The sequence below is a fragment of the Schistocerca americana genome, chromosome 3 (assembly GCF_021461395.2).
Source record: "Schistocerca americana isolate TAMUIC-IGC-003095 chromosome 3, iqSchAmer2.1, whole genome shotgun sequence".
NCBI lineage: Eukaryota > Metazoa > Arthropoda > Insecta > Orthoptera > Acrididae > Schistocerca > Schistocerca americana.
The window spans coordinates 835,773,778-835,787,109 of record NC_060121.1 but is presented as its reverse complement, the minus strand read 5'-3'; the positions used below and the strand labels follow the sequence as shown (position 1 = coordinate 835,787,109).

The 13,332-nt window shown below is 45.0% G+C and overlaps 1 protein-coding gene across 1 annotated transcript; it reads left to right on the top strand.

Moving 5' to 3' along the window:
- Nucleotides 1-610: 610 nt before the first annotated feature.
- On the top strand, nucleotides 611-1,906 carry LOC124606430 (prolactin-releasing peptide receptor-like). Its single transcript, XM_047138411.1, has one exon. The coding sequence runs from the start codon at nucleotides 611-613 to the stop codon at nucleotides 1,904-1,906; it is 1,296 nt and encodes a 431-aa protein (XP_046994367.1).
- The last annotated feature ends 11,426 nt before the right edge of the window (nucleotides 1,907-13,332 follow it).

Below are 13,332 nucleotides of genomic sequence, written 5' to 3'. Positions count from 1 at the left end.
AAACTAATGGACTGTTCACGTGAAGCGTCTTTGAGAAGTAGAACAACCATGTACATCATTAGAAGCTAACAAGCAATGTTCCCTATGCCAGGTATGCATGTTCCTGAGCAACATGCTTAAGACATTTGTGCTCTGAAATTACTAAGTAGGACAACCACTCTTTATCCACTCTTCGAACCACACATGGCATTAGCGACGACATTCACAAGTGAGACAGCAACTCTCTGTTCTTGAAATGCTTGTAATTCGACCAGAAAAATCCAGTGAGAAGCCTGACTCTCACTTCACAAGTTTTAGCATTTCGTTCTTCCCAGGGCAATGTTTACATATCAACGATTATTTACTTAGTATTGCGAGCAAACAATGATTTCGTGAATAAATCTTCCACTTCAGTGTATACTGCTTTGAAACTTCCAGTTCCCAGAGAAACGAATGGATTTTAGCTTGATTTGTGAAGGAAAGTGAAGATCTTCTCCCATGCTATAGACAAATAATGGCCCTGTTGAATGATTTTTGTCCTCTGTTAGTGATGTATTGTTAAGGTCTGTGTGCACTGAGCTAAGAACAGAAATTGGTATTCGGTTTGTGTGCAGCATATCGACAAGTAGTTATGACAGAGGGTTATGGAGCCAGTGAGGTACCTGTGGCGGCTAATACGTCATGGACCACGAACAGCTCTGAGAGTCCCGCTTTCCTGGAGTACGACATCGGCAACGACATAATCTACAACGACGCGGTGCAGGCGCTGTTCTGCGTGGTGTACACGACCATCTTCGTGCTGGGCCTGGCGGGCAACGCGCTGGTCGTGGCGGTGGTGGCGCGCAACCGCGCGATGCACACCGTCACGAACGTGTTCATCGGCAACCTGGCGCTGTCGGACGTGCTGCTGTGCGCGCTGTGCGTGCCCTTCACGCCGCTCTACACCTTCCTGGGCAGCTGGGTGTTCGGCGGCGCGCTGTGCCGCGCCGTCGTGCTCGCGCAGGGCACCAGCGTCTACACGTCGACGCTGACGCTGACGAGCATCGCGGTCGACCGCTTCTTCGTGATCGTGCACCCGTTCCGGCCGCGCATGCGCCTCTCGACGTGCGCCTGGTCGCTGGCCGGCATCTGGCTGTTCTCTGCGCTGGCCACGCTGCCCTACGGCCTGTACACGGTGCTGCGCGCCGAGCACGGCTACTACTACTGCGAGGAGAGCTGGCCGTCGGAGAGGGCGCGCCTCGCCTACGGCGCCGTCACCGCCGCCGCCCAGTTCGCGCTGCCCTTCGCCGTCTCCGCCTTCTGCTACGTGCGCGTCTCGCTGCGCCTGGGCCGACGCGCGCGCCACAAACCCGGCTGCCGCTCGGCGCGCAGAGACGACGCCGACCGCGAGCGCAAGCGCCGCACCAACCGAATGCTCGTCGCCATGGTCGCCATCTTCGGCCTCTCCTGGATGCCGCTCACCCTGCTCAACCTCGCCAACGACGTCTTCACCTCGTTCGGCACCTGGCGCTACTTCAACCTCTGCTTCTTCCTGGTGCACGCGCTCGCCATGAGCTCCACCTGCTACAACCCGTTCCTGTACGCCTGGATGAACGAGAACTTCCGCAAGGAGTTCCGGCGCGTGCTGCCCTGCTTCGGACTCGACACGGGCGGCGGCAACGTTCGCGGCGCACCGAGGATCTCCTGCGCCCCTAGTGGCAGGACGCAGGACTCGCTGCTGCCGACGACGTCAACTACGCAGCCCCTAGCTGCATCTGCGTGCCTCACACGTCTTCCATCTCCTGCCGAGGTAAAAGAAGACAACGCCACACGATGCGCCTCCTACTCCGTACCTGCCGAAGAGGTTCACCTGCAGGTGAAGGACGAGTCGAAATTCGAACAAGACGGCCGCCATCTGCTCACCGGCGTCCTCAGTAATACCTTGTAGGTGAGTACACGTATAGCCACACATAGCAATGTGTTATTATGATTGCCGGCCGAAGTGGCCGTGCGGTTAAAGGCGCTGCAGTCTGGAACCGCGAGACCGCTACGGTCGCAGGCTCGAATCCTGCCTCGGGCATGAATGTTTGTGATGTCCTTAGGTTAGTTAGGTTTAACTAGTTCTAAGTTCTAGGGGACTAATGGCCTCAGCAGTTGAGTCCCATAGTGCTCAGAGCCATTTTGTTATTATGATTGATCGGGCAGAATTATCACCATTTTGTTCAATGCTATGCTGCTATTCCAATACAGGGTGTTGCAAAAAGGTACAGCCAAACTTTCAGGAAACATTCCTCACACACAAAGAAAGAAAATATGTTATGTGAACATGTGTCCGGAAACGCTTACTTGCCATGTTAGAGCTCATTTTATTACTTCTCTTCAAATCACATTAATCATGGAATGGAAACACACAGCAACAGAACGGACCAGCGTGACTTCAAACACTTTGTTACAGGAAATGTTCAAAAGTCCTCCGTTAGCGAGGATACATGCATCCACCCTCCGTCGCATGGGATCCCTGATGCGCTGATGCAGCCCTGGAAAATAGCGTGTTGTATCACAGCCGTCCACAATACGAGCACGAAGAGTCTCTACATTTGGTACCGGTGTTGCGTAGGCAAGAGCTTTCAAATGCCCCCATAAATGAAAGTCAAGGGGGTTGGGGTCAGCAGAGCGTGGAGGCCATGGAATTGGTCCGCCTCTACCAATGCATCGGTCACCGAATCTGTTGTTACGAACACTTCGACTGAAATGTGCAGGAGCTCCATCGTGCATGAATCACATGTTGTGTCGTACTTGTAAAGGCACATGTTCTAGCAGCACAGGTAGAGTATCCCGTACGAAATCAAGATAACGTGCTCCATTGAGCGTAGGTGGAAGAAACTAAAATGAGCTCTAACACGGAAATTAAGCGTTTCCAGAGACATGTCCAAATAACATATTTTCTTTATTTGTGTGTGAGGAATGTTTCCTGAAAGTTTGGCCGTACCTTTTTGTAACACCCTGTATAAGACAGCCTCTGCAATCTTCAACTTTTGTAGTCCTGCCTTCCTCATTTGCGTGTAATATTACGGTATCTTGAAATTTTTACTTATGGACCGTCTGACAGCAACTGAATGAAACACATTGTTAGTGCCATACGCGTTTCGCCTTTATTTTCTGCAAGGCATCATCAGTGGCAGGTTGCGTGAACAATTTCTTACATATTACTCTCCTGTTGCATTTTTGGTGTTGTTCTCCTTCTTATGAATGCCAATTTGCCGTTTTTTTCCGCATTCCACAGGACTATTTACTGAACGCTTGTTTCAGCGGTAGACCAAAACATTGCATTGAAACAAGCGTTCAGTTCATAGTGCTATGGAATGTGAAAAAAAAACAGCAAATTGGCATTCATAAGAAGAAGAACAACACCAAAAATGCAACAGGACCGTAATATGTAAGAAATTGTTCACGCAACCTGCCACTGATGATGCCTTGCAGAAAATGAAGTCGAAACTCGTATGGCACTAAAATTGCGTTCCATTCAGTTGCTGTCAGACGGTCCACAAGTAAAAATTATCAACATACCGTTAGCCTCTGCAATACTCATAATCTTCATGAAGGGTAGTAACAAGATGGGCTGAAGCGGCAACTGAAGTTCATATGAGGGAGAGACACGTACTACGGTAACTTGCATTGCTGTGTTAGCTCCAGTGCCAGGGTGCGCAGTGGTCAGCGCATCAGCATACTGTGTAGAAGACCCGAGTTCGAATCATGGCCTAGGTACAAATCTTAACTCATTGCTTCGGCCTGTATTCATTATCATACTATCATTATGTTGTCTAGCACATCCAGTACACCATCTTCTTGAGTGGGCATAATACATAGCTAATTATATATTAATGAAATCATAATTAAATCAATACCCTAAGCTGTTGACAGGCGTTGATTACATTAACGGGTACAGTTGAAAATGTGTGCCCCGGCCGGGACTCGAATCCGGGATTTCCTGCTTACATGGCAGACGCTCTATCCATCTCAGCAACCGAGGGCACATAGGATAGTGTGACTGTAGGGATATTGTCCCTTTCACGCTCCCCGCGAGACCCACATTCCCAACTTTATGTCCACACACTATATTCGTAGTGCCCCTGCCCACTATACTCATTACTCGCGGCAGACAATCTTACCGAGTTCCGTAAGAGTTCGGCCAATGCGCGTGCGTCCAGCACAGAAGAAGAATGTCAATGGCCGGTTAGTCTTAACCATATGAAGACGGTATCTGTTCTATCGGACATGTCCGGAAGAACAGATACCATCTTCATGTAATTATATATATGTTGCGTCCCTTCCTTCGGTCATGTCCGAAAGAACTTACACCACGTATACATATAATGAAGGTGACGATGGGCAGTGATCTCATCAGTGTGGATGCACACAAAGCTTCAGCAATTATGGGAATCGGCGAAATGCAGCGACTATTGAGGACAATGCTGAAGTGGTACTATATCAGTAGTGCTTGTATAAGATCAGAACTTGGTTCTGACAGGAGGTGTGCTAGGGTAGTCCATGCCGTTGCATTAACCACTCCGCACAAAATGAAATGATCTGTGGCATTGCCGGCCGGGACACGCCCATCCGGGGAAGTTCGGCAGCCGAGTGCGAGTCTTATTACAGCCGACGCCGCATTGAGAGAATCACGTGCCGGTGATGAGGATGAAATGATGATGAGGACAGCACAACACCCCGTCCACGAGCGGAGAAAGTCTCCAACCCGGCCGGGAATCTAACTCGGGTCCGCTGCATGGTAGGCAAGCACGTAACCACTTAGCTAAGCAGACGAACGCTAACCAGTCTGTCTGGATGGCGCAGTGGTTAGCGCGTCTACCTATTAACCAGGAGACCCAGGTTCGAATTCCCAGTCTGGCATACATTTTCAAATTTGTGCTTTGACTTGGCCAATGGAAGCTAATGTCATTAATTCCTTTGTGTCTTGTATGGGGCTTCGCACACTAATGTTGTATAGGGTGCCTAAGGCATGCTGCGTTCTCGGAATGCTACACAACAATTCAAGCAAATAACATTAGTAATTTTGTTTCAATAAAGCAGATTGACGATAGTTAAATTTGAAATAACAATGGTATCGCAAGTGATGGGCGACATGCAACATGAATCCAAGTCCTTTGTTATACATAATGTTCATGCAAGTTTGTCACAGTTTCTTGATCGCTCCTACCTGCTATCGTAGCACTCTCTGCTAGGCCGCGCTGATACTCTGCGAATACTGCCCCAAAACTGAGCCAATAATGTGCGGCCGAGGCTGGCAGGAATGGCGCTTATATTCTCCCATTGTAGAGGTCGCTCCTGTCGTGGTGCGGTCCTAATCAGCGCACCAATGACCGACGTCGTTTCACCGCCTTCTCTTCTCTAGCGTTCCTCATCTTCGTTCCGGCGCTTGTGTTTATGCCAGAACATCTTGTTTAGCTAATTGTAGTACCACCTTTTTTCATCATTTTGTTTTGTCCTAAGAGATACTTAGCATGTTTCTTGACCTTCAAATTTGTTACAAACAAACATGATTCATCAAAGACATTTACCATAAATTGGATACGACAGCCCTTTGATAGAGGCTAGTTGGTCATGGTGAATCAAAAGCAGCCCATTATCCATAATAGTCTTCATCTATTTTTCCAACAGTATTTACCGCAGCTTATGGCCACCTCAGGTCTGTACTGAACACCAGCCTTCTCTCAGACATTGGTGCATTAAGTATAGTGGTGATGCAGCTATTCTTACAATGTCAATGCCAGCACAGTGATGCTGTAACAGGTTGTTAGTGGTGATGGTTCAGCTGTGGTGAGAGGTGGTTCTAATTGTTCAAATGGCTCTAGCTAAGCAGTATGGGACGTAACTTCTGTATTCATCAGTCCCCTAGACTTAGAACTACTTAAGCCTAACTAACCTAAGGGCATCACACACATCCGTGCCCGAGGAAGGATTCGAACATGCGACCGTAGCAGCACCGCGGTTCCGGACTGAAGCGCCTAGAACAGCTCGGCCACAGCGGTTGGCCAGTGGGAGGTGGGACGGCTACCTGTGTGTAGGCAAGGCTAGCTGACTGGCCGGTAGACCACTTACTGTGAGGCGGCGGAGGCATCCGGTTACAAACTCTGCACCTACGTCTAGCTAGTCGCAAGTGGGACTGGTGGACGCCCAGTGGCTCAGTTGGACTCTCAGCCTATCAATTCTGCAGCTGGGAACCTACATATGTGGCAAGTCAGGAAAAGTTTGGAGCAGAGGTGAACTGACAGTGGGTGCCCACCCTGCAGTGCACACCTACTCTATTACCTGCTGATTCGATGACTAGACTGGGCAAGCAGCCAGTATTTATATCACTGACACCATGCCACAAACCTCCTTGCACTAGACTCCCGCCAATTAAGTCCCGCTTCCATGTGCTTTACCATAAGATATAAGAGTGGTAATAAAGTTGCATGGCATGAGTGGCTGGTAGATCCAAATGGCTGGTTCAGCCACGTAACTGGTGTAGTGTTTTCCTTTCCTTCACACACGATGGCACCTTTCCCTTGCAAATGTGAAGATTGTGTGTTAAGTGTATCCCAGAGGTGGAGGTTGGTTGGTTGATACGGAGGAGGGGACTAAACAGCGAGGTCATTGGTACCATCGGATTAGGGAAGGATGTGTGTGCCCTTTCATAGGAACCATCCTGGCATTTGCCTGCAGAAATTTAGGCAAACCACGGAAAACCTAAATCAGGATGACCGGACGAAGGATTTCAACCGTCTACTTCCCGAATGAGACTCCAGTGTACTACCCACTGCGCCATCTCGCTTGGTAGAGGTGGAACTGAATGTAATGGATGTGTTTGTAGTGTAGTGTAATGATTGTGTTGTATGGCGATCAGGTAAGGGAGAGGGGGAAACCCAGTAACGACACATAAATTTCTCCACCTGAAAGAAAAAAAAGGGGCCACTGAGCTTAACACCCCATCCAGCAGAAAGATAATCGTCAACAGTGCCACATATCATCACTTCATGAGACATTGCAGAGAGGTTTGTGATCAGGAACTCTAGGCCATCACTCTCCTCCTCGTTGCTGTAAAGATATTGGAAAGCTACCAACAGCGTGTGGCGGTTTCCTATTCAAGTACCGGCTACTCCCGACAGTATTTACCTTGGGTGGTTAGATAAGGTCCAGTGCATTCTACGAGGCAAGGCCATCGCCGGTACTTTTGGAAATTAATATCCTTTACAATAGCTTTGCAGAATTTCGTCCTGGTCGTGCTTCTGTCAGCACTGAATATCCTGCAGATCGACTAAAATTGGACGTTGCTCCATAGTAACATCGTAGCTGCGCGCCAATGATTGAGGCGTGTGTGACTCTTCATGAGGTGAGGGTATCATTAGGCAAATTGAAGACTTCAGTATATTCGATTTTGGCATTAATATGCGACACTGAAACAAACTTTCCGATGAAGTCTTTGCAAGTGCCTGAAGTTCAGAAACAAACTCAATTTCTTTCAGAATTTCCTTATACCGACCGAGGAAATGCAATATCTATATATGTCAGCGTAATGTGAGAGGAAACACGGAATTTTTCGTACCAGAGAGAAATTTAACAACAATCAACTGTTTGACTGTTGCAAGATGCGCCCAGCAAATAAGTCTGATTTGTTTCTAAAGCACTTCAAAGTCAATGATCGCTTATTTCTTTGAGTACACTGAACTTGTCAATATCCGTTGTTTTAGAGGATCCAAAAGCAGTTAATTCTGAGCGGTACATAAATTTTTTGCCACAGTTTCTCCACGAAACTAACTATAAAAGTAAACCGATTCTCTTTCCGCCAACCAAACAAAAGCCCAAGCAATTAAATGCTACATACCACTATTAGAGAGAGCAGCATCTACATCTACAGCTATACTTCTCAAGGAGGCTTGTAGCGTATAGCAGAGGGTATTCTGCGTTTCACTGTCATTTGCCCCGTTTCGTATTTCAGTCGCAAATGATGATCATGAAGAATCGTTGCTTGTTGTTGTTGTTGTGGTCTTCAGTCCAGAGACTGGTTTGATGCAGCTCTCCCTGCAACTCTATCCTGTCCAAGCTTCTTCATATGCCAGTACCTACTGCAACCTACATCCTTCTGAATCTGCTTAGTGTATTCATCTCTTGGCCTCCATCTACAATTTTTACCCTCCACGGTGCCCTCCAATACTAAAGTGGTGATCCCTTGATGCCTCAGAACATGTCCTACCAACTGATCCCTTCTTCTAGTCAAGGTGTGATACAAATTTCTCTTCTCCCTTATTCTATTCAATACCTCCTCATTATTTATATCTACCCATCTAATCTTCAGTATTCTTCTGTAGCACCACATTGCTTATGAACTCGACTCTCGACAGTTTTACTGTTACGGTCTTTTCACGAGATATGGATAGGAGGAAGCAATGTATTAGCTTAGAGAATAAGGTATAAATACGAATACCCTCTTTTGTTTTTGACTTAAAGGTACTTTCTTTTGTAAAATTCTGGATTTTATTCCTCCATTAACAACTGTAGCCCGTTTACAAAATGATGAGAGTTGACACAATGATTAATATGTATTATTTATATTCGAAAATCAAGATGTAATAAAAGATTGTAAAATGGAACTTAAGGAAATGGTATGTAAACACGGGCATCCACAAAAAGGTGCAAACATTTAAAAATGGTTGAAACATTTAAAAATGGTAGACTAGTCCACAAAAAGCAACTTTCGCTCATTTATACATGAAATCTGAAATAATCTACAGTAGTCGCAAACGTAAGTAGCCCCTTCAGCGCCCGCACAACCCACGTGTGCCCACATTTGACACATAACATATTTAATCCACACCTCACCTCTCCTGTCTTGAGAGAACCTTTCATCACAAAAAATGCAACTTGCATCCCTTGAGACTGGCTTATACCCATCGTTCACATCAAAGTCATTATCGCTCTCCACGGGGTGAGGCTGCAGGAGCCTGAAGAATCCGATGATGAATCAGGTAGTTTTGTGGAACAAATTTCCTTTTACTGAAGGCCTTTGGATTTTGCACCTCTGTCCGCAGGGCGACCTCTAGCCCCAGAGAATGTCAACGAGATTTTCTTGACAGAACTTCTGTCAAGCGACTTTGTCGACTGATCATTGTATGCCACTCTAATGATGTGGCAGGCGGTTGCTGCTTTTCGTCCCCGCGTTGTGGTCCTTTTCTTGTTGGGGACAGGAGATATGTCGAATGGTGAAACTACATTTGTTGAAATCCCTGGAGAACTTCCCAGTGTTTCAATGGCTCCATCAACTGGTTTAACTGTAGTAGGTTTTTAAAGGTCCCATGAAAGTCTTATCTAGAGTCTGCAGTTTTTCGGTGCAATGTGAAGGAATTGAGACCATGGTCATGTGTTCTTTCGCCAAGTCAATCATATCAGGATTTCGATTGTGGATATAATGACCATCCAAGATGAAGAGAACAGGCCTTTGCTCAGTTGGACATGTTTTCTCAATGAAGTGAACGAGACATTCACTGAACAAATTTTTTTGGACCCATCGTGAAGGGTGGGCTCTATCAATTGCACCGGGGAGCAGCCTCTCATTAGAGCTTGCGACATGTTGGTTCTAGGGAAAATTATCATTAGTGGGACATAATGTCCCGAAGTGCTCATGCATGCGATAGCTGTGATTGCAGACCGTCTTCCTGCAGACGCTAGATCTGCAATTTGTTTCTTCCCTTTCATCCGTATCACTTTTGGCATTTTGCTTTGGAGAATGGACAGGCCCGTCTTGTCCAAGTTATACACTCGGTCTACTGGATATCAGTGTTCGTTGAAAGCATCTGCCAATAAATCAAAGAAAGCCATCACAATATATTTATTAAATCCTAAGGCTCTGCCATATGAAGTTCCACAAGGTTTGTGAATTGATGGCTGATGGCTGATCCTTGTGTCTCTCAAGAGAAAGGTCAGCCCAAGACCGTCCTATTTCTCCTTCTTTGAAAGGGGTTGTCAAACTACTTATCTGAACAAGTAAAAATTCCTTTCTTCTCAGACGTTCCGAAGTGCACGCAAAGAAATTTTGCTCCATCTCAAGGAGATAATAAACTAGCTGTTTTTCGAGGTCTGCCTTTAAAATCGATTTCCTTCCAAGCTTTGTCTCTTGAAGTGCTCGCTAAGGGATTTTATCAAGTTTACGAAATCCCTGCAAAGTGGTACGAGGCACTCAGAATGTTCTCGCAGCACCTGTCATAGAAGTCTTCTTTGCTCTCACGGCTGCTATGGTACGTACCATCTGAGATTTATCCCATTGGTGCCTCTGGTTCTAACATCCAAAAATCTGCTATCACAATCTGAAAATTTTATTTATTTGTTGCTTGCTGTGTGAGTTGTATATATGAACTTCAAACAAAATTCGACTAACCATATCCCCATTAAACTATTTAAATGTTTTACATTGTTTAAGAGAAGAGATGGTGTAACTATGGGCCCTTCTTAAAGAGTCGCCCATTTTTCCTACAACCCAATGGGCCCATATTTACACCAACCATTCTTAAGCAACATGGTCAGTATCATGTCCAACCTAAAAGAGTGTGTAAATTGCAACGTGTTTCTAAATTTAGCTTGGGATTCCGTTACTCCGGATATCACTGATCAGAAGGATATAAAAAGAAAACAATTTCACAATCCTGCCAAACGGTTGCAATCCTGATCAAACACCGTACCACACAATAACCGACGCTGTAACTGCACTGCTTGAAACAATGCGTCCATCTGTTCATTGCTACCGTCTATCAACAACGAGCAACGTTCTCAGTCCTGATCACGAGACTGCCGCTCTTCCCATACCTTCTTCGTGAGGGCTGTCCATATTTACACTTGTGCCCATTTTTATCCCTTTTCCTAAACTCTCAGCTAGTTTCACGGATCATTTGCTCAATATATGGCATTCATTTTATTTTCACTTCACAAATTATTTTGTCAGAGTGACTACATTCTTATCATCCACAGACTTTCTTAAAAAAAAGAAAAAAAAATCTTGCAAGTGCGATTTAGTAAGTTCTGCGCACCACGTTCTACACATTACAATAACAGAAACTTTTTTTACGAAATAGGAGTTGTCAAGGAGAAACTTTTTCAGTTTATTTTCAGATTTCACTTTTCCTTCTGTCAGACACTGTCCAGGGTGATTATAATGATAGTTCCAAAATCAAAACGTTGTGAAAAGGGAACGATTTCTCAGAATGACTTCAAATTTGAACGCCATTCTATCGAGGAAGGGGGTACGTTATGCAAACAAAACAAAATTTAATAACTTTACAGATGAATGGCCCTCTAACCGGTAGAAAATGCAACATAAAAGACTTGGGGTACACAGTCGTTCCTCCATTTGCATCTGATATCCTCGGCATGACGGTTTCAGTGCAGGATGGCGCATTGCTGGTAAAGATCTTTCGCAAGAGTGGTTGGGACTGTGTTCAATAGCTCTGCAGAAATTCCGGACAATCAAGTGCACGAAAACAGACGTTAGTGCAGTGTCTGTCGCGTGTCTGGAGAAAATGATTACGAAAAATTCTATAAGTTCTTTTGAAGTACAGTGCGGCAGAGGGAGGAAAACAATGGTCTCACTTCGATAAATGATGCTACCACATTTTTGTAGAAGGTGTGGAGCGATGGTGTACAAACATGCAGTACACTGGGAATTTCCCGAATTTTGGAAGTCCCTGTGAGCATGGTGCAAAAAATTCTGCGAAATATCCTGCAGTACTAGCCATACAAAATTGCCCACGTTCAGGAGTTCATTCAGGCTGACGGGCCAGGAAGACAAACATTTCCTCTGTAATGACTTGCTCACATTGAAGTCGAACATCCCGTAGACAGACGATGCCTATTTCCATCTCCAAGGACATGTCAGTACAAAGGATTGGCAGAATATGAGCAATGAAGAATCCGCTTGACCATCACCTCGTACCGCTCGGTTCTGCGAAGGTGACTCTATGGTGCAGGTTAACGGCAGTTGTTTATTATAGGGCCATATTGTTTCTAGGAGATGACTCGAGCGTCTGCTTTTATCTGGATGCGTAGATAAGATCAATTTAGTGCAAGATGGCGCACTCTGCTTATTCCACAACCAGTAAAGTGGCTGTTACAGAGGAATTTTGGTACATTTCCCTACAGCACTCCATCCCGATCACCTGATCTTAATTCGTGTGATTTGTGGGTCTGGAGTTATCTGAAAGATGCTGTCTTCAGAACTCTGATTACAAACGTAGTTTAACTTTAGGCACGCATTGCGCTACGGATTATGAACGTGACCCCTGAGACACTCCGATCTGCCGTGGAACATGCTGTTCCTGGATTCCAATGTGTGGCAGATTATCGAAATTGTCTTGCACCAGTGTCCAGACACTTAAAAAATCGATTCTACTTTGCTTTTTATGCGATTTTTAGCCTCATGACAATGAAAAGCCGGTTTCGTTGTTGCTTTTTATAGGCTTTTCTGCCTCAGGACCTTGAAAACCGATGTATGTTGCTTTTTGCGTGGTTTTTCGCCCCGGGAAAATGAAAAACCGATTTTTCTGTCCAATGTGGTGAGAGCTTGTCGTAATGGATGGGCTCACCTAAATAATAATTCCAAAACTGTGGACTGCAAAACTTTTGGGATCATACACACTGCATAGTACGCTTGGTTACATGAGCAACTCATACCACAGTTCTCGTATTGCGATTCGTCTGTCATTTATAGCCAAACCCATTTAAGTTTTCAGTATTTTTTTGTGTCCGTAACGTTTCTACATTCTTAGAAAATAGTAGGTTCAAATTTGACATAATTCTCAGCAAAGGTTCTTTTTTACAGCGATTTGAAACTGGAACTTTAGTTATAATTACAGTGTTTATCACTAAATGATCAAAACTTTTGGTTGCAGCATTTTGCACCCTTTTGTGTCAAACATAACATTAATGTGTCACAATGAATGTGATATTTCCATCTGTACATCTTTGTTGCTTTTGAAATGGTATGGATTATTTATAACAAATTTAATATGGACCTAAATGTACTGTGAAACAGAAATCAGAATGCCTAACTCCTTAAACAGAAGTCTTGATGATGAGTGTGGATGAGTATAACATATTACTGTTGTACCGCTTTCTTGTACAACGAAGATTTTCTTCGTACAGATGAATTACCTCTGAAATTATTCCACATAACATTATTGAACGAAAACGTGCAAAATATTTTAGCTTTATTATTTGTCACTCCCCATAATTTTCAGTGATTCGAAGGCAAATGTGGTTTTAGGAGTTCCAAAAATTGTTTCTCCCAGTTTAAATTGTTGTCGGTATGAATACCTAAGAGTTTAGAAATTT